Here is an 18,388-nt window from a genome sequence, read left to right as displayed (position 1 = left end):
CTTTGCCAAGCTAAAGCAAACTGTTTTATCAGGCTAGGATACCTCTTTGGCTGCTGCTTTAGTCCTCCAGAAAGCTTGGGGTTCTTGAATGGAGGCAGTTTGTAATTCTTCCAGCACAGCACAGCATGACTGAGATCCATTGAGGTCTTCTAGGAGGGAAAGCCCATACAGAGTAAAAGCACCTTGTATGTAACTTGGTTTGAAGGGGGTTGACTGTTGTGCTTTTTTGATGCTTATGGATAGATGTTAATTGCAACAACATCTTGCACAGCATGTCCCTGCAAATAGAGGTTTTCCAGCAGATTGTTTTGCTCGTGTTCCTGTAGGCAACAGAGGAGCTGGAGAAGCAGTTTGCAACTGAATTCCAGCAGCTGAAATCTGCAGCAGAAGAGAAGCATCAGAAGGTAAAAGATAGTGTCCCTAGAATGTAAATTGTTTTTTTTTCTTCCCACAGTGTCTCCAAATGTGGCCAGGGCGGGTGGCACTAGTTTTTTCCACTTCCTAAACATGGTTCTGGTCTGGCTCAGCATTTGGACATGCTCCAAGTAGGGGGTGGTGAGACTGAATACACCAGTTTTTGCCATGCTGTTTGCTCTTTGTGGGGTGGCACTAAACGGATCTTGTCAGAAGGGTGACAAGTCTCTGTGGGTGGTTTTCATGGCAGGCCATTTCCAGCTTACAAACCCAGGCAGCGGAGGCACAGAGGAGTAAGGAGACTTGGCTGCATGAAGACTTACAGAGAGCAGAGCAGAAAATGCAGCAAAAAGCATATCAAGTAATGGCATATGAACACGAGGCAAGTATTTGTCTTGGATGCTGAAAATTCTTCACCCTCTCTCCTTGGCACTTGGAGGTCCGAGATGCCGAGTCCCCTGCCCAAGGGTGACTGGTGTTTCAGGGGAAGGGACACTCCTGCACCACCTCATCTCAGTGGGGTGATTGCTTCCTACTGTCCAGGCCATGGCCTGATCCCACTTGCGGGGAAGCTGCTCTCCCGGGGAGCCACTGCAGTGCGATGCAGTGCTTCAGTGAAACCTCTTCGTGTCATCATTGCAGCTCAGTGAGCTTATGAGAGAGAAACGCCAGGGAGTGGAAAAAGACCATGAGAGGAAAATGGAGAGGATGAAAGAGGAGCACCAGGAGGTCCTGGCAAGGATTCAGGATCAGTATGAAGAGGAGGTACTGCTGGGGGAGAGCAGTGGATTGGGAGGTCACTGTAATGGCTCGGTTGGACTGTACCTGGGCTGGCACTGCTGCTTGCCAGGCCTGCTTGTCTCAACCACCCAAAAAACTGGGGGATCTCCTTTGTTTTAAGAGAACTGGCTGTTGTTGCCACTATGTAAAGCGAATTTAGAGCAGGTTGTGAGGTTAACCTGTCAAAACATTCTGTGCAGCCACGCACACTTTGACTTCTGCCTAGCAGGGCCAGTTCTCTTAGCAATGCTGCGCCTATAAGCAAGAGGTTTTAATCCTGCTTAAATTGGTATTTGCGAAGGAGCTGTTGTGTGATGGCTATCCAGAGGGTGTGTGTCCTGCATGCTCGTGGTCGTTCACTGGATAACTCCATGTTTCACTCAGCTGCTTTTCTTGTTTTTATTCTGTAACAGGAGAGAAAGCAAAGAGCAGAACTGTTGGAGGGCCTGAGAAGTGAGATGGCACGCCTCCGACAGCTTCACGAAGTGGAGGTGAAAGCTCTGCAGGCAGAGCTGGATGAGCGGCTGACCCTATTGCAGAATAGGCACAGGGAGAAGGTGAGGAAACTGCCTAGCAGTTTGTGACTTGGCTGCTTTGGGTTCCCGGGGTACTGTGGTGCATCGCCCTCTGCAGACAGGGGTGGTACAAGAGGCAGGTCACAATTTCCCATTATTTTTCCCCCCCCGTTCCTTCTGGTGGCAGAGCTCTGCCTGGTAAGTGAGGAACTTGTGTCATTCTCTCTTTAAGTTGACATCTCTGTGCAGGAAAGAAAACTACAGGATTCAGAAAATGAGCTTGAAATACGTGCAAAGAATGTCAAAGCGAGATCAGCGCAGCTTCTTAGCCAGGTGAGTCAGCCATGCTGGAGCTGCGGACATTTCCTAGCCTGAGCTGCTCCTCTGGCTGCTTCCCCATGGGTGACTTTGAGAAGTGATCAGCCAGGGTTTTAGCTACCATCCAAATTACAGCTTAAAACTTCTGTTGTGAGTCAGAGCAGGGCTAAGCATTCCTAGTGGCACGGCCTCATGGCTAGTGGGATTTGTGGTGAAAGTTGGTGATCTGGGTGTACTCTCCTGCTTTGGGAGGCAGTATGTGGCTGTGACAGAGGGCTCATAAAATCCTGTCATGGCAGCATGTCCTGTTCAGTGTCACTTCAGATTTCAGACAACCCCTTCCTGATTTACCTCCTCCTTTCTTCTGTAATGAAAAGGAAAAGAGCGTTTCTCAATCTTGGGCACAAGAGTGGGAGGGGGAAGCTCTCCAGATGTTCCCGTGGAGCTGGCAAAAATCACTGGCTGATATTTCTGTGTGCCAGATCTCTTAAGTCCCGTCTTGCTGCAATGGCTTGCTTCTGTTAGCCCTTCCTTTCCAAGGAGCACCAGAGTGAGGAAGGGAAAAGGCAGAGAAATGCTGGATGCAACCATAAACTGCGCAAAGTGCGGTGCTGCAGACACGGCTATATACCTTGAGTGCTCTCACAGCTGAACAGAAAGGGGATGTTCTTTCCACAGGGATACAAATTTTCCTAGCTAATGTAATAAAATATTCCCACAAGTATTTCTGTCGTTGAAGTTAAAGGGAAGGGAGTGGGATGGGGATGGGATAAAGCAAAGCTCAGGACAATGCTCAGGTATTTTGAAATGGTCTTGAAACTGCTGAGCATCAGCAGTCTCCTCTGCTGGCATCCCCATGCTCTGACACTTATGATGTCTACCATATCTAGGAGGAATCTCTGAGGAAGAAAAGGCAGCAGCTGCTGGATGAAGACAGACGGACTGAGCTAGAAAGAGATGTATGTCTTAGCTCTGGAGAGGAGCTGTGCTGCTTTTATTCTGGGGAGGGTAGAGTGGGCACGCTAGAACCATGGCTTTATAAAAGCAAGCTATGTTGCTCCTTAATTGTGAGTCTGCAAATCCCTCCCCGCCACCTTGCCTCAGCCTGGAGTGCCATCCTGCTGGGAGTTTGATTAGCTTGCAGCTATTTCTCAAAAAGAGAAGACAGTCTTGTTCCCCTAGGAGGGCACGTGGTCTGTGTGTTTGTAGCTCTGGGATCTCCTGCGAACTGTGCAGATAGCAGAAGTCTCTTGCACGCTCTGCGCTTTCACTCATTGTCAGGGAAGTCTGAGGGATTTTCTGTTTGCTTCTAGGAAGCTGCTTTAGCTTCTCAACTCCGCCTAGAGGAGAATCGGAAGGAGCACACCAGCCTTCTTGAGTCCATCCGGCAGCTGCGTAGGGCTCTTGAAGAGCTCCAAGACCAGAAGGCTGAGCTGGAGGCCCAGGTGGATTTGTTGCAGACCCGAAGCCAAAGGCTGCAGAAACGTATCAGGTGTGTATGTGTGAGAAATTTCCTTTAGTGTACAAATTCTACCTGATCCCAGTGTTGTCTGGGGGTGTTGCATGAACAGTTCAGCTGTGTTTAGCAGCCAGGGGCAGTAGAAGCTTGTCTTACTGGTTATTCGGCTCGACAGCCACCACTGTCTGATGTACCCCAGCCCTGGATCTAGTCGGTGTCTGCCAGCTGCTGTAGTGTGAAGTCTCTTATTTGTGTCTGTTCCTGTGGGGGGGGGGGGAAACTGTACGAGACACAGCTGCTGTAAGCTGCTGCGAATCCTTGTCATCAGTATGTTTGTGTTCCCTCTTGTCTTGCACATCCGGTCCTTTCCTTCCTGGAAACTGGAGGTTGCTCTGGACCCTTGCAGGTAGATTACTGGCTAGGTGGACCCACAGTCTAACCAGCTGCTGCCGTTGTTACCTTTTCATGTGACAGTGAGCTTGAGGCAGCTGTCAGGAGCAAGCAGGAGGTTTTGAAAGAACTGGAGGCAGAAGAAAGCGTGGAGTCTCCAAGAAAGAAATCTGAGCTCCATGTTGAAGACCTGAGAGAAACTATTCAAGCTGTGAGTAAACCTGGCTGCAAAGTCATTTGCCTTGTGAGATTTGAGTCTGTAACTCCCAGAAAATCCCAACTTTGGTTCTTTCTGCCTGAATTCATTTGAGATACAATGATGCATTTTTCTTTTCCATGAGATATCAGTGTTTTGTACTTTTTGTTGCTTTCTGTATATTAGGGGAATAGAATGGAGGATACCTTAGTGTCCTTGGAGTCAAAAGCAGGACTTGAGTCAGGGACAGAAATGTCTTCATTCTTTATTTTAAAATATCACATGAAGAATATCTCCAGCATTGATCTCGGATCAGGATGATAGCATAGTGACTTCATCTGGAATTTGTGCCCCTAATTTGATTCTAAGGGGGGCCCTAGGGTTCTGTTTTTCCATTTATATTTATTAGCTTTTGAAATGTTTCAACTCCTCAGCACTCATCTAGAGAGCCTGCTTCCCCACCTTCTCAAAGCCACGAGGACAGCAACTTGCAGTTTGACCAGTGAGTATCTGTATACCAGCTACTTCAGAAAATGGGTTTTGCTTTTTCTTTTCTTGAGTTTTACAAGCAAATGTTTTTGCTTCAGCTTACGTACTTTACGCAGACAATCTATTTTTGGGGAGGGCGCTGCATGAGGCTTGCCAGATGGAACAGAGAGCACAGAAAGCCAGGAGCATACCTGTCTCTTTCTTGTAGTGTCAGAAGCTACATCTCTGCTGAAGGGATCTCCATCAGGAATGCCAAGGAATTCCTGGTGCGCCAGACCCGCTCCATGAGGAAGAGGCACACGGCGCTGAAAGCTGCCAAGCAGCGGTGGCACCAAGATATGCAGAAAGCTCAGGAGGTGGTGCAGGATCTTGACAGCTCCCAGCTCCTGGAGGGAGTGCGCAAGAACCTGGAAGAGGTGAGTCACTGGGCGCTGGCAGGTAGCCATCCCATCACTAAGTACAAGTTTGCAGTTGTAGCTCTGCAGTGGTTTAACTATTGCATGGAAAGGGATTCCAGAGTACTTGTCAGTTCTGCTGATATACCAACTAAAGACAGGGAAAAGATAATTTCCTTTGCTGACAGAGCACTCCTACCTGCAGACTATAGCTGCAAAGCTGTTGACCCTGCTGGATGCAGCGTTAGGAAGTGAAATCTCCTTTTCCTTGGGGTGAACTTGCCTGAGGCATGTGCTCTCCCCTCTGTATACCCCTTTCCCTATGCTCTGGAAGACTTGGAAGCAGTTTTATTCCAGCAGCATGATTTCCTATGCTGAGCAGAAGCAAGACAGTGAAAGTCATCGTGACAACTAAAGCTTGGCTGTTTGATCCCCTGCAGGAAGCAAAGCAGCTGGACAAGATGAAGTCGGTTATGCGGAAAGGACAGGTGCTGCTGAAGAAGAAGGAAGAGAAACTCAGCCAGCTGGAGTCATCGCTGTTGGAGGAGGTGAGCACCAGCATCCTGCTTGGACCTGCCCAGCTGCACTCCCCCAGTTCCCAGAGCTCTTGACCTTCTCCCCTGGGCTGGAGTCTCTGTAGAGCTTTTGGTACAAATGGGGGCTATTTAGCTGGTGGCAGAAGACCGGTGTTTGCAAGGGAAGCTGGATTATTAGAAACACATTATTTGAGAGCAGAATGGTCTGTCTGTGAGAACTGCAGGAGAGAATAGGCTGGTCACAGAGCCAGAGAGAATGACAAACCTGGTTAGGCTATAATCCACATGATTCACTAGGTCTGCAGTCAACTGAATAAACGTGGGCTGAGCCTTGGGATGGTGAGTTTCTGGCTGATGGCAGCTTGCCAGGCAGGCTTCAGGGATCAAGTTGGTTGGAGAAAACCTGCTGAATGAGCCTTTGATCTTCTCAGGCCAGAAACAAATGCATGTTAACACCAATATACTGAAGTGTCCTACAATATAAACTGAACTCTTGCATTAGAATTGTTATATATTTTATTAGCTGTTTGTGTCTTGGGCAAGGTGGCAAATATTTCCCTCTGCTGATGACATCTGGACTCACTATTAAGCGTATGACCGCAGGGTAGATACAGAAAGCAACCTGAAAAATCTGCCTGAGTTCTGCCTAGAGAAAGCAAGGGCGGGTCACCTCATGTGAGCTAGGATCTAGTGTGCTTTCCTGTTCAGTGCAAGCCTTAGAATCCGTCCAGCTGTGCCTGTGACTATGTAGCCTTAGGGCAGCATGAAATGTGAGTGTACATTGCTTTAGATGGTCAAGCACTTGTTGGTGCAAAGAGAGAACCCAGCCATGCAAGAATTAGAAGGCGTATTTATTGCACAAAACACTTTGACCTCTGCCTGGAAGGGCCAGCTCACGCAACTGTTAAATTTGGCCTCCAGTGCATGCACAGCTTCTTCCAGAGGCCAGGCAGTCTTTTTCTTTTAAATTTTGCTGTTGGAGACCGAGGATGAATATCTCTACCTTCACTTGGTCTGTGCCTGACAGTGCAGTCCAGCCTGTGTAGATGAGCTGTAGGCAGTATTCCCGTGGCTTTGCTGTTCCAGGGACAGAACAACAGGTTTTATTTGCAACGTTTTCCTTCTTCTGATCAGCTTTCAGATGAAGATACACTGAAGAGTACTGCATACAAGAAGATGGTGACTTTTGATCTCAGCAACTCTGAGGACACAAACAGCGTGTCCAGTGCAAGCTTAGGTCAGCCTAAATGTAAGTGCCTGCTTGGCTTGAGATGCTGTACCCAATGTATAATGCTTTAAACAGTGTCTGCCATTCCCTCTTGCCTCTCTGATGTACCTGATGTTTTTCTCACTTGTGCTCATTTGAGTTTAAAGAGACTGATCAAACTCAGCTCAGTGTAACACTCCAGAAAGTGAGTCTCCTGCCAGGGAGGCAGTGTCTCCCTCACCTTCCCAGTGATCCCTTTATTTCTTCTGTCCTCTGCTAGTTGACTTGAGAACGGATCTACAGGTTGGCCCGCAGCTGGACAAGATCCAATACCTGACAGACTCTCTGCAGCTCATCACCAGAGAACTGAACGGGGTCCTCGGCGTTTTGAGCTCTCTGAACAACCGCCAGTCTCCACTCTTCACTTCGACACAGGTGCCCTCCAATGGTGTCCCTCTTTCTACGTATGCATCCCTGGCAGGACTTCAGGCAGGTGGCTCCGTGGTGCCTCCCGCTGGGGTGTCTCTGGTGGACCAGTGGGTCCGGAGCACTGGGCTGAGCTCCAGTCGCTCTTTCACAGCTGGGCAGACAGTGGACAGCATCCTGGCAGAAAAGTGGCACAAGTACTTCCCAGGTAGGTCTTGTATCCTTAGTCCATCTGTTTGTTTGCTTACAACTTTTGATTTCAGTCCTGCAAATTCTCATCAGCTCATCATGCCAGTGCTGATACAGCCAGATCAGCTGGTGGTGCTCTTAGGAAGAGTGCTAATGAGATCAAGAATGAGAACATTCCAGTGCAACATACGCCTGACCATGTTATCCTGCTTCCAGAGCAGTTTAGGTTCTGATGTACACAGAAGAAAAGTTATTAAAGAAGTGAGCAAAAGAGAAGCCAGCCGTGCTCCACTAGAAGCGTCCTGTGGACTGGGGATAAGTTCACCATCTCAGTTTCCTTAACACCACTATGCTCTTGGCTGGTGGCTCAGCTTGTAGGGATAGTGTGTCCGTAACACAAGAAAGCAAATGCACCCAGACTTAAAGACTATTGGTTTGGATCGGGGGGACCTGTTTTTAATGTCTGTTTTTCCAGGTGGGTTCCCATCACTCAGTGGAAGTTCCGGTACTCTGGACAACAAGCTGGGATACGTACCTGCAGGGTAAGGGTCTTTTTCCTCTAGTGTTCTTGTTTCATTGTGCTGCATTTACTTCTCTGGAATAATTTAAAGATCAGGTATGATTTTGTTCTTACCTACTTGTTATATGACATAAGCTGGCTATGAGGCAGGTAAGTTAGGTGGTGTTAGCAATTCACTGCCATCTGCTCAGCACTGCCTTGTAACAGCAGCTTTACTGCAGAAGCCAGAGCTGTGCTGCGAACCCTAATTAAAGGAGCAGGATCCCAGGGTGCCAGCCATGGGCCAAGTGGAACTCAGGCTGGCTTTGCTGTGACAGGTGATCCTGGAGGCTACCACCTGAGCCTTTCTGATGCTACACAGACCCAAGTGGGTGGCTGCCGCAGGTCTTCTCCATAACGTGGTTGGGCAGAAGATTTGGAGCCAATAAGAAGTTAATTCTTGCTAACTGTGGCTCTTTCTGTAGAGGTTCTTCACTTTTTTTCTCAGCTCTAGGATTGTTTCTGTCTATGCATCTTTCCCATTTCCACCGTCTTTCTCTCTGACAACAGTGAGCAAGTTCGCCTGTTCCAGCACTCCCAGTTCCAGAGCTGTGAGTCAGACAAGATGAGTATTCAAGGAATGATTGAGACCAACAAGAAATGGCTAGAAGACTTCAAGAGGGATTCAAAGGTGTATCCTTTGCCTGAGTTTGGTCTAATTGCACTCCAGCTTCCTGCAGCAGGTAGGAGGGAACAGCAGGAGGTGAGTGAATCAGGAGCTCTAAAGCATTGAACAGCAATTTCAAAGCCTTAGCCTCTATTTTAGTGTCCAGTTCTGCAAAAGAATGTTGTTTAGTAGTTACAGCACGAGTGACCTGTTTTTTCCATCTTCGAGCTGTGCTTGATGGAGAGTCTCTCTCTCCCTGTCCCCAGTTGTTCTGTGATACACAGCAGCTGGAGCTGGTAATGGGAGAATTTAATAAATTAATAATAAAATGAAGTGCAGAATGGAGGAGGAGGCAGGGCATGGTGCTGGTGGTAGAATCCCAGCCAGCATCAGTGGCTTTGCTGCAGGCAGCCTGCAATGAGGGAGCCGTGAGGCACAGTGGAGGCAGCTCCGTGTGTGGTGCAGCACCTTGGTGAGGTGGCAGTGCCTGAACTGAGGCTCGCCAGGAGTCGCATGGACCTGACATGCGGGGTGGCCACGTGGCCGTGCAGGGAGGGTCCGGGCTCAGCCTCTCCAGCTCAGTTTTCTGAGGCATACAGCTGCGTGTAGTTGGATCAAACGAGTGGAACCTCGCAGTGCTATTCATGGGAGTGTTTCCAGGTTTGTGTTGTAACAGCATTATGCTGGGGCTGAAAGTATCTCCTTTGCAGTGTACACTGACATTAGCAGCAAATCCCTCGGGGCCTCTGATAGCGCATGCTGTCCTGAGCACAGTGCTCCTTTGAATTCCGTAATCCCTCTTTAATTCCATTTGACTTGGATGCAGCAGGCTAAAGACAGCACGTGTGCGCGAGGCTGGTTCCTGCCCCTCAGTACCTGTCCTGCCTCCTGGCTCATGCTTGCTAATCCCTTGTGTAAGCCACGCTTTTCCTTCACCCAGCTGCCAGACCTCTCTTCCCAGGTGCACAGAAGCCCCCTGCCAGCAGCCCCAGCCTACTTCAGCTAGGACTGGATGAAAACAGGCAAATAAAAGTGTACCATTACTGAAAGGTGGGACTTGGCATTTTCAGCCCTCAGCCTCGGGGTGCAGGACCTGGAGAGATGGTAGCTGGGGCCTGTGTAGTCCCCCTGACAATTTGGTGGGGTTCGCTCATGCCCAGCCTACACTGTTCTTTGTGCTCTGCCCTTGAAATAAAGTCTCATTACAAGAGAGTGGAGGAAGGAGGAAGTGAACTTCCCAGGTGGATTCCTCTAATCCTGTAATGTGTCCAAATATACTTTATAGACTGTTTAATCCAGTGGTGAAATATCAGGGCTTCAATAAATCAACAGTTCTCTCATTAGTATTCCAGCAATCATGAAGCAGAGCTGTGAATTATGGAGGACTTTGAGTAACTGGTCAAGGGGGAGGAGGTGAATCTGTCTGAGACTTTGCTAGAGGAAATGTGTCAGGAAATGAGCCCACGCTGATGCCCCACAAATGCTTAATCGCAGGTGAGCCAAGTCATCTGGCTTTTGTGGCAAGCGCACGAGGAGGGGAGAATGAACAGCAAAATGGCTGGAGGCTGGGGATGCAATTAGGGAATAGTAGGTTGTAACTCTCTGGAAAATGTTCCTGTCTTGTGGGATGGAAGCAACAGGAACAAAACCAAGGATGGCTTTCATGGCAGATTTTCTAGAAAAGAGCTCCCTGCTTCCTCCTTTTTCTGCCAGGCTGGCCAGAACTGCACAGCGTAGCTGTGCTGGGGGAGCTCGTCTCATGTATTACAAATGTGCTGATGGCAACGCAGAGCAGGGATGGCAAGAGAGCACGGAGCAGTTCCTGCTGGTGCAGGCGCTGTTAGGGCTCTCAGCCTAGTGTGAATGTTCGGAGGAGACAAAGCCCCACCTGCGTCCTTCCGTACCCTGGGGAGAAGGATCCGGAGCTCAGCAGCTGGGGTCTGCTCCCACGCAGCAGGGCTGTGCAGGCAAACCTGAGCCTGGGACCTGGGCAGCAGCCCCCGGAGCAGCTCTGCTGGGCTCTGGGGGGAGCAGTCTCCTGAGGCCATGAAACAGGACTTTGCATGGCTGGGAGCAAGGCTGAGGGCTTGGGATGAGTTGCTCTCAGATACGAGGAGGTGGCACACTGCTCTGCTCACCGGGTGGAGGTACTTGTGGTGCTGGAGGGGCTTCTTGCAGAGCATGGCAGCACCCTGCCGGAACGCAGAGCTGCGAGGGGGCAGGTGGTGCTGCTCGAGCCAGTGGGGAGAAGTCAGGCTCGGCTTTCGTACTGCTAAGTGGGAAAAGTGGTATTTGGTTGTTTTGTCAGCCTTTCCTCCAAGCTGACTTTAAATATTTAATGCTTTAAAAAACGCTGTACCGTTTGCCATTTTGTCTGATGAGGAAGTCTGCATTTCAAGGGATCCCATCTGTGAGAAATCATCTTCAAAGTCATTCTCTCTAGAGACAGCTGATGCAGGGAGGATGGTGAAGTTGCTGTTCTTCACCCTTCAGTGCTGTTTGTGTTGCTCAGCGTGGCTAATGATGCGCAGCAAAGCGAGGCAGAACTCCCCCTCCTGCTTTGCTTCCTGGTTGTTGTATACTGGCCCGACATTGGAACAGTTCATGCTGTGAGTGTGGCAGGGGAATGTTTACATGCAAATAGAAGTCTATTTTTGATGAACATTTTAAAACTCGAGAAGAATGTCTGTATTTACTTTTTTTTTTCTTTGCTGGACTCCTTAAATTTTTCTGAATTCCTCCTCCCACCCTTGTCCCGGGATCTTGTGGCCGGGCTCCTGTTCGTGGGTCTGACCAGAGGCTTCAGGCGTCCCCATGGATCCTCGAACCCCCTGCTTGCCAACAAAGCAGGGGTAGTCCTCGCAGTCCTCGTGCCAGCCCCATCACACTGCTGTCCTTGCTGAAGAAACCCTAGCCAGCTCCTACTGACCCTGGACGAATGAGGAGACCCCAGGTGACCACAGGGGAACGGCAGCTGGCCGGGGGAATCCCTCCTCCGTAGCAAGGGATGGATCAAAACGCAGATTTCCTGTCTACTGTCGGATTTACACCAATCCCCGTCTGCAGGGATTTTGCTTTTAGTTTCCCAGCTCTTGGGGGATCTCATGGCAGGAGCTCCAGTTGATTTTGTAACAACCCCGCTGTGTTGGCTTCCTGCAGCACGGGGAGGTTGTCAGCCCCTTGGACACCGTCCGCAAAGCCACGTAGCTGAGCCCAGGGTTAGCAGTGTGGAGAAATGCCCGCTTCCTTAGCAATAACACGTTTTGAAATATGTTTATCTTTCCTGTTGAAACTTGCGATTGCTGTATCTGGTTTTGTAAGCAAATTAAATCAACATGAGTCTGTTTTGTATGATGGTGACATTTGTAGCTTTATTTTCTCCTTGTCGAGCTGTGCTGTTGTAGCCCTCGATAGCCAGCTTGTACTTACCTTTCACATCTTCCCCTCACTCGTCTCCAGGCTGCTTCATGTTTTGTCTTGTCAAGGTCATTTCTGGCAATTTTTCAAGACCACTTCAGCTCGCTGTAGCTTTATTACCATTATTCTATTAAGTGTCTGGCCACGGTAGCAAATGCAGGGGCAGATAGAAAGCTAAAAACAAAACTACAAAAGCAATTCTTCATGGGGCTTTCAGCCAGCAGGACAGCTTTTCATGGGCTCATATCCTGCCCTTTTCATAAAGCAGTCGTCCTGACCCGTTACAATGGTTATCTCCCTCCTGAGCTTCGTGTCAAGGCTGCAAGGCGGGCGCTGTGCCGGAGGAGACCAAGGCCAGCTCAGCTGGGGCTGGAGGAGAGCGGGTGGAGGGGCTCTCCCGATGCCCCTTGGCTCTGCCGTGCCTGGCGGGGGCTCATCCGTGGGGCACGGAGCTGGGTCACCCCGGTGGAAAACGGCCTTGCTCTGGAGCCGCTCCCCGGTAACTTGGGGTGTGTGAGAATTGGTTCTCTCTGCAGGCTGGTGGCTGCTGCAGAGACCTTGCTTCCTTGTGGAGCAGTTGGGGATTTCCCCCAGGTGGTGGCTGAGCTTCGGCTGCCGCCGTGGTGTGCGTGCTGGAGTCCTGGTGGCTGGGTCACTGCGTAACCTTCCCTCCATCAAGGAGGACTGGAGATGTGCTTTTCTCTTCCCTTTGCTTATTTCTTCCCGTGCTTCTGTCCAGCCCTGACCACTCTGGGCAGCGTGCTGTTAGCTGGAAACCCGACGTTCAGATGGCTGGGGGCTGGGGGCCTCTGGCGTTTGCAATGTGCTTGGAGCCAAAAACACAAACCGTGGTCCTCAGCTGCGTGGGGCACGCGGACACGGAGGGGCTGGGATGGATGCTGCTGTGCACCGCTGTCTGCCTGCGGAGGGCTGGGAGGGAAGGAGGATGGCTGCTGTACCTGCTGGGGGGAGAGGAGGGCTGCTGGAGCTGAGGGACAGATCAGGCGCAGGAAGAACAGCGGGTGGCTCTGCTGGCCCTGCAGAAATTGAGCCCATCCTTTAGGTTTTTCCAGGTGATAATTGGAGCGACTGAGTCACTTGGTCCCCTACCCAGAGCACATGATGGCCCCGAGAAACCCCAAATCCCATCTGAAATACAGATGCCTTCTGGGTCTGGGGGGTTTTGCTGTGATCCTGCTGAGCAGCAGTCCAAGCAGCAGAGGTTTGCTGCGTGCCATGGCTCTGAGGTGGGGGGGCTGTGTTCATGTGGGAGCGTACTGGCCTGAAATGCACGTAGGGAAGAAGAGGATTTGCTTTTCCTGGAATGCCAGCACCATATATGCTGGAGAAATTCGGCGATTAGAAGAGCAAAAGGACAGTGGGTGATTACTGTGCCGGGATGAACATGAGCCCTAAGCTCATTAAGGGGCTTGGAGTCTGCCTGCTGCAGAAGGGGACGTTTCAGTCGCCGGCTGCTCAGCCCGTTGTGTGTCCCTCCCGGAGCTCAGACTTCCCAGGACGGTGGGAGCCCCTCGGAGATCCCAGCCATGCTGGCGACCCTGATGACAGCGCTGTTCTTTGTGGTGAGAGCATTCGGACAGGTGAGTCTGGGCTGGCCAGGCAGCAGGTAGGATTTGATGCTTTCTGTCTTATTTCGAGGGCTGTGTTATTTTGTGGGCAGTGCAGATTCCAGGCTTAGCTACTTCTGTGGGCCTGGGGTGCCCCAAGCTCCCCGCAGCACAGCTGGGGCTGTGCCACGAGCTGCTGCTGATTCTCGGCCCTGGCAGTGGCTGTGTGACCCCGGGGCTCTGTTTGTCCTCCACAAACTGGTGGTGGCTTGGGTGCACGTCCTGGTTTCTGTCGTTGTAGCAAAGCACTTGGCCCTAGAGAAACAACTCAGGGCTGGGGGAAGAGGCAGAGAACTCTGTCCTTGCCCTGGTGGGCACATCCTTCTGTCATCCCTAACCCAGACCGCCCCGGGATGAGGTCTGGGCCACCTGTACTTAACACGGTGCTACATGGCACCAGCCTTACCTGCGATGGCTGTATTTGCTTTGCCAATTTCCTTAGTTTCTGTTCTTGTCCCTTAAGAGCTCAGCAGCAAGATCCGCCACCTCCGTATCTTTCCTGGGTCCAGGCCACCTGCTTTCTGAGGGCAGCTGTTAAAATACACCCATCGTGGTGCCAGGAAGGGCAGCTGAGCATCACCACTGTTAGCAAGGCCACCAGGGGCCGTGATCCCTGGTTCTGTGTACGCAGGAGCAGGCCTTGGTGCTGTTGAGTTGCAGCTCTTTGAGTCGCTCATCAGCTTCTCCCCTGCCCTCCCTGCTGCACATCCTTTCTCCATGCAGCTCGGGACCAGCCTGTTCCGTGAAGAGCCCCTGCCCTACCTCGTGTACCAGCCCCTGCCCTGGCAGATCCAGTGCGTGACGCAGAGCCGCCGCACCAGCCGGGACAGCGAGGTGAGTGCTGCCTTCCCCGTTTCCCCCTGTGGTCAGCCAAGGCAAGTGATGGGGAGAGAGGGCTCGTTTGCTGGCCGTCCCAGAGCTTCAACTTGGTTGCCAGCTCCGCCAGTGGGACTTTTCAGCGAGTCCCAGCCTCTCCAGGTCTCATCTCTCCTCTCCTGCTCCCTCTGCCTCGGGAGGGACCTGCCATGGGTTATTCACTCTGCAGGGTGCCCGCTGAGAGCAGCACCGCGGCCTCGGCAGACTGAGAGCAAGCTGTCCCCGAGGGGACACCCCCGTGCTTCTGGCCTGCCTCTAGAGAGCTGCTGGGGCCAGCTCCGTGAAGCCCTGGCTGGCTGTGATGTGCTGGCTCCCACCCGCAGCAGCCCCAGATGCTCAGCACCCGGTGTGCTGGTGCTGGGCTGGGAGGCGCTGGGTGCGGTGCCCTGTGCTGTGCCCGCTGGTGCCAGCAGGACTTGCGCAGCCCCAGGCCGTTCTCTGGCAAGGCAGTGCCAGCCTGGGACACCTGGATCAGACTGCAAGGGAAGGGTCCCCGAGCGTCCTGCTCGACTGGCACAAAGGGAGATAGCAGTGGTCAGCGGGGGCTTGGCTGTGACTGGGGCAGAGCTCAGCGAAGAGCAGCAAACGTCTGCTGACAAACAGCCTGCTCAGAACAGAAGGCTTGGGCAAGGGGGAGAGGTCTGTGCTGAAAGAAAGACAGAACGGGAGTTCTGGGAGGCAGGGCAAGCTGAAAAACGTAGGAGTAGATGAACAAGCGACTACCTCTCAGGGCTGACAACATGCCCTGGCTGACCTGACACCCCAGGTGCTGCGGTGTCGCGCTGGGGGCTGGAACAAACCCACCACGGTGCTTCCGTGCTGATTTCCAAGGCAGACCCGGTGAGGCCGGGCCGTGCCAGCGTACGCCCTGGGATGTTACCAGCAGTTCCCACAGATCTGATTTTCGATACAAAGCTCTTCGCTGGTTCTCCTTGGAGGACCTCTTACAAATGCAAATTAATTAATCGGTGCTCCGTAATGCTCTTTAAGGGAACAGCAGTAAGTATTTTCAAGGTTCCCAAAGGGAAGGGGTAGCAGAACGCTGAGGGAAGCGAGCCCTGTCCCTCTCAGGGCTTGCAGCTGGCCTGGAGGGGGCTGCTCCCACTGCCTCTGCCTGGAGCTCGAGCTGACTGCATTTCTGTTCTCCACCTTTCCAGAAAGGCAGGAGCTCTCGTCATAACAGCATCTACTCAATTTCTGGAGAGAAAGGTGAGTGTGGGGCCGGTGGGGAGGCAGTCGTGCCTAAGCAGAAGGGGAAACTCTTGGTGAGACTGGGGGTCATGACAGAACAGGCATGGCAGTACCTAGGCCCTTCCTGGGGTCTCTTCTTCCAGAAGATCTGTCCCCGCGACTTTATTAAGGGGTATTTTGGAAGTCAGCTTTGCGTGAGGGAAGTCACCTCCCTCCCCCCCTGCCCCCTTTATTTATTTATTTATTGCTTTCCTTCCCTTCGCTTTCTGTGGCCGCATCTCTGGCTTGCTGTCAGGGCTGTGTTTTCAGTCCGTTCCCCTCCCCGGGGAGGGCACCCTGCTTGCCACCCCCAGGGGGGTGCATGAGCAAGGACAGGAAGGTGGCATGTCCGTTAAAACACGTGTCCCCCAGTGGCATACAGAGCAGCCAGTCCCTGCCCCACTGAATCACAGCGCTCGGGCTGTCCCCAGAACAGCCCCCGTCTTCTCCTCGGCCCGGCAAAACCACCCCGAGTTTGTCCCTTCTCCTCTCTGCTCTCCTTCCTAAGTCTGACAGCTTTACTGCTCGGCAACTGGGATTTGTCCCCGTCTCTTCTCAGAGCACCTTGGCCATAATCGGATCAAGGCAGGCACGGCGACGCCTGGCAGCCCCGGGCTGGGACGGGCGCAGCAGGCGGGCAGGGTGCTGAGCGGCTGGAGACCTCGCTGTGGTGGCGTGGGGCATTCTCCTTCGCAATTAGCCAGCAGCCCTGATTGACCTGCCCGCTGCTTTGGGCGTTTTCAGTGCCCCAGGAGTAGGGGAAGGTCCCCGGGGCTTTCTGGGCTGGCGTGGCACTCGTGTGGTTGTGTGGCGGGGGGTTATTGATGGGCCCTGCCAGTGCTGAGCCCTGCCGAGCTCCTTTACTCGGTGCATTTCTCACCGAGCTGTCAGCAGCCCGCACAGCTGGGGGCTTGTTTCTGGAAAGACAGAGCAGTAAATGCCCCCAGTGGCTCCCCAGCCTCTGGCATTTGATTTTTGCAGCGGGCAGGATTTACGGCTGACAATGCTTCTTGTTAAGCAGGGCAGGAGGGAGCCGATTCCCAACGTGGACTTTTTTTTATGTATCTTTTTACTTTGCAATTTCTTTTAGGATGTGAATAAAAATGGGTTCAGGTGACATTGGTGAGTTTATACAGCAGCATCTGGCATCAGGATTTCTGATCGCTGCTCGGGGGGTGCTTAGCAGTGACACACTTGGTTAAAGGAGCACTGCTGAGTGGCTTTGATTCAGTTCCTGTTGAATTTCACAATACTTCCCTAATGCCACATTAAGCATGGAGTGGGGAGGGCTCCCATTTATCAGCATGAGAGCTTTATTGCTGTACAGTGCCGGGCTTTTTTTCTAATCTTATTTGTGTGTGTGAAAGTAAGTGAGTATCATACTTGGTGATTAAACGTGGGGAAGCTGAGGTCTTCGGGGAGTAAAGCTGTGTAAATAGAGGGCTTAGAGCTGCCAGGGAGCCTGGGCTTTTCCATGCCTCCCGTTCCCCTGCTCCGTCTCCCTCTGCTCTCTGTGAGCTGGTGGAGCCGTGGTTTCTTGCTGCCTCTGGAAGCCGGGGCCGAGCCCTGTTGGTGCGAGCAGGAGGTGTGTTCAGGGCCACCAGCACCGCCTGCGCTCGCCGTGACGCTCGGTTGTCATCCTAGGCAACGTCACCCCTGACGCCAGCAGCGAGAGCAGGTTCTTCAGCGACCCTTCGGAGAAGGCGGCTGTCACCATCCAGACCCACTTCAGGAGGTACCAGCAGCAGAAGCAGGAGAAGAAGTAGATGCCTTGGCCGCCCATGCCCCGCACCGTCCCTCCTCTTGTCTGTTGTGTACCCCAGCGAGATTTGTGCCCGTGGTGACCATGAACCTGATAACGTAGCTCTCGGTGCATGCACAGCTGTAGGTACTCTGTTGGTGTTGGCTGCGGGCCGGTGGGGTCCCGGTGGCTCCTTCCCCAGACAGCCCTGCCCTGTAGCCAGGGACCACCAGCAAGGGGCTCTCGGCTGGGAGCTCAGTGCCCAGCAGCGCTGGTGGCAGCACCCCCGGCTGCACGGCGCCAGGCCCTGGGGCTGCCCAGCTGAGAGCCGTTGTGCGCAGCCAGCCTCCCAGCTGGGGCTCGTTCTGCTCACAACAGCCCCGTGCCTCCGCTGTGCAGCTGGAGCCCAGGTGGAACAACACCTTTCTTCCCCGACCCCACACGGTGCCTACAAGCTGCCTGGGAATGGGGTGCTGCCAGGCAAGAGGAGCGGGAGGCGTGCCACGTGCTGGGTGAGAGCTGATTTTCACTTTTCTTGGGGAGCGCTGGGTGTCTTGGCTTTGGAGTGGGGGTCAGACTGTCTCCTGTGGTTGCACGTGCTGGGGCTGAACCTGCTTTTCCTTCCCAAGGCAGCCCTCTGCTAACGCTGGGCTTTTAAATACCTGTTTGCAGCCGCCGTCCCGTTCTGGTCTTCTGCTCCCAAACATCACAGAGACCATGAGCTGAACGGGGTCTGGCAGGGTCAGGGCCCAAGGTGATCATGTTTCTTAGCACCTATTTTTAAGTACTGGCTTTCACAGCGTGCAGAGTTCTTGAGAAAGAGGGGAAAACAAAAGCAGAGATGGGAGGAGCAGGACTGGGCCACCAGGGATTGTCTGGGAGGCTGCTGAGGAGATGGAGTGTGCCGTGGCACAATAGGTGCCCGGGGAGGGGTAGCTGCCTGTTTCCTGCTGAAGGCAAAGTTTGGCTAGCATGCCTCAAAATAACCGTGTTCTTCAGCTCCTGGTTCATCGCTG

The 18,388-nt window shown here is 52.5% G+C and overlaps 1 protein-coding gene across 10 annotated transcripts in view; it reads left to right on the top strand.

Annotated features, from left to right (window-relative positions):
- CEP164 (centrosomal protein 164) overlaps positions 1 to 11,831 on the top strand; it is a 38,329-nt gene extending 26,498 nt beyond the window's left edge. For 9 of the 10 annotated variants that reach the window (XM_035346126.1, XM_035346131.1, XM_035346130.1 and 6 more), the window contains 16 exons: positions 327 to 404; positions 665 to 796; positions 1,057 to 1,179; positions 1,608 to 1,751; positions 1,959 to 2,042; positions 2,918 to 2,986; positions 3,341 to 3,519; positions 3,961 to 4,087; positions 4,507 to 4,574; positions 4,770 to 4,977; positions 5,397 to 5,504; positions 6,627 to 6,741; positions 6,980 to 7,333; positions 7,790 to 7,856; positions 8,384 to 8,506; positions 9,428 to 11,831. In XM_035346126.1, coding sequence (XP_035202017.1) covers positions 327 to 404; positions 665 to 796; positions 1,057 to 1,179; positions 1,608 to 1,751; positions 1,959 to 2,042; positions 2,918 to 2,986; positions 3,341 to 3,519; positions 3,961 to 4,087; positions 4,507 to 4,574; positions 4,770 to 4,977; positions 5,397 to 5,504; positions 6,627 to 6,741; positions 6,980 to 7,333; positions 7,790 to 7,856; positions 8,384 to 8,506; positions 9,428 to 9,527 — 2,079 coding nt within the window. In that variant the 3' untranslated portion in view covers positions 9,528 to 11,831. Of the gene's footprint in view, positions 1 to 326; positions 405 to 664; positions 797 to 1,056; positions 1,180 to 1,607; positions 1,752 to 1,958; positions 2,043 to 2,917; positions 2,987 to 3,340; positions 3,520 to 3,960; positions 4,088 to 4,506; positions 4,575 to 4,769; positions 4,978 to 5,396; positions 5,505 to 6,626; positions 6,742 to 6,979; positions 7,334 to 7,781; positions 7,857 to 8,383; positions 8,507 to 9,427 lie in introns of all 10 variants that reach the window. The other variant, XM_035346127.1, reaches the window with a different exon arrangement.
- The last annotated feature ends 6,557 nt before the right edge of the window (positions 11,832 to 18,388 follow it).

Source organism: Oxyura jamaicensis, chromosome 24 (genome assembly GCF_011077185.1).
Source record: "Oxyura jamaicensis isolate SHBP4307 breed ruddy duck chromosome 24, BPBGC_Ojam_1.0, whole genome shotgun sequence".
Classification (NCBI taxonomy): domain Eukaryota; kingdom Metazoa; phylum Chordata; class Aves; order Anseriformes; family Anatidae; genus Oxyura; species Oxyura jamaicensis.
Note: the sequence above shows the minus strand (reverse complement) of the source record. Positions and strands in the feature narration are given on the sequence as shown.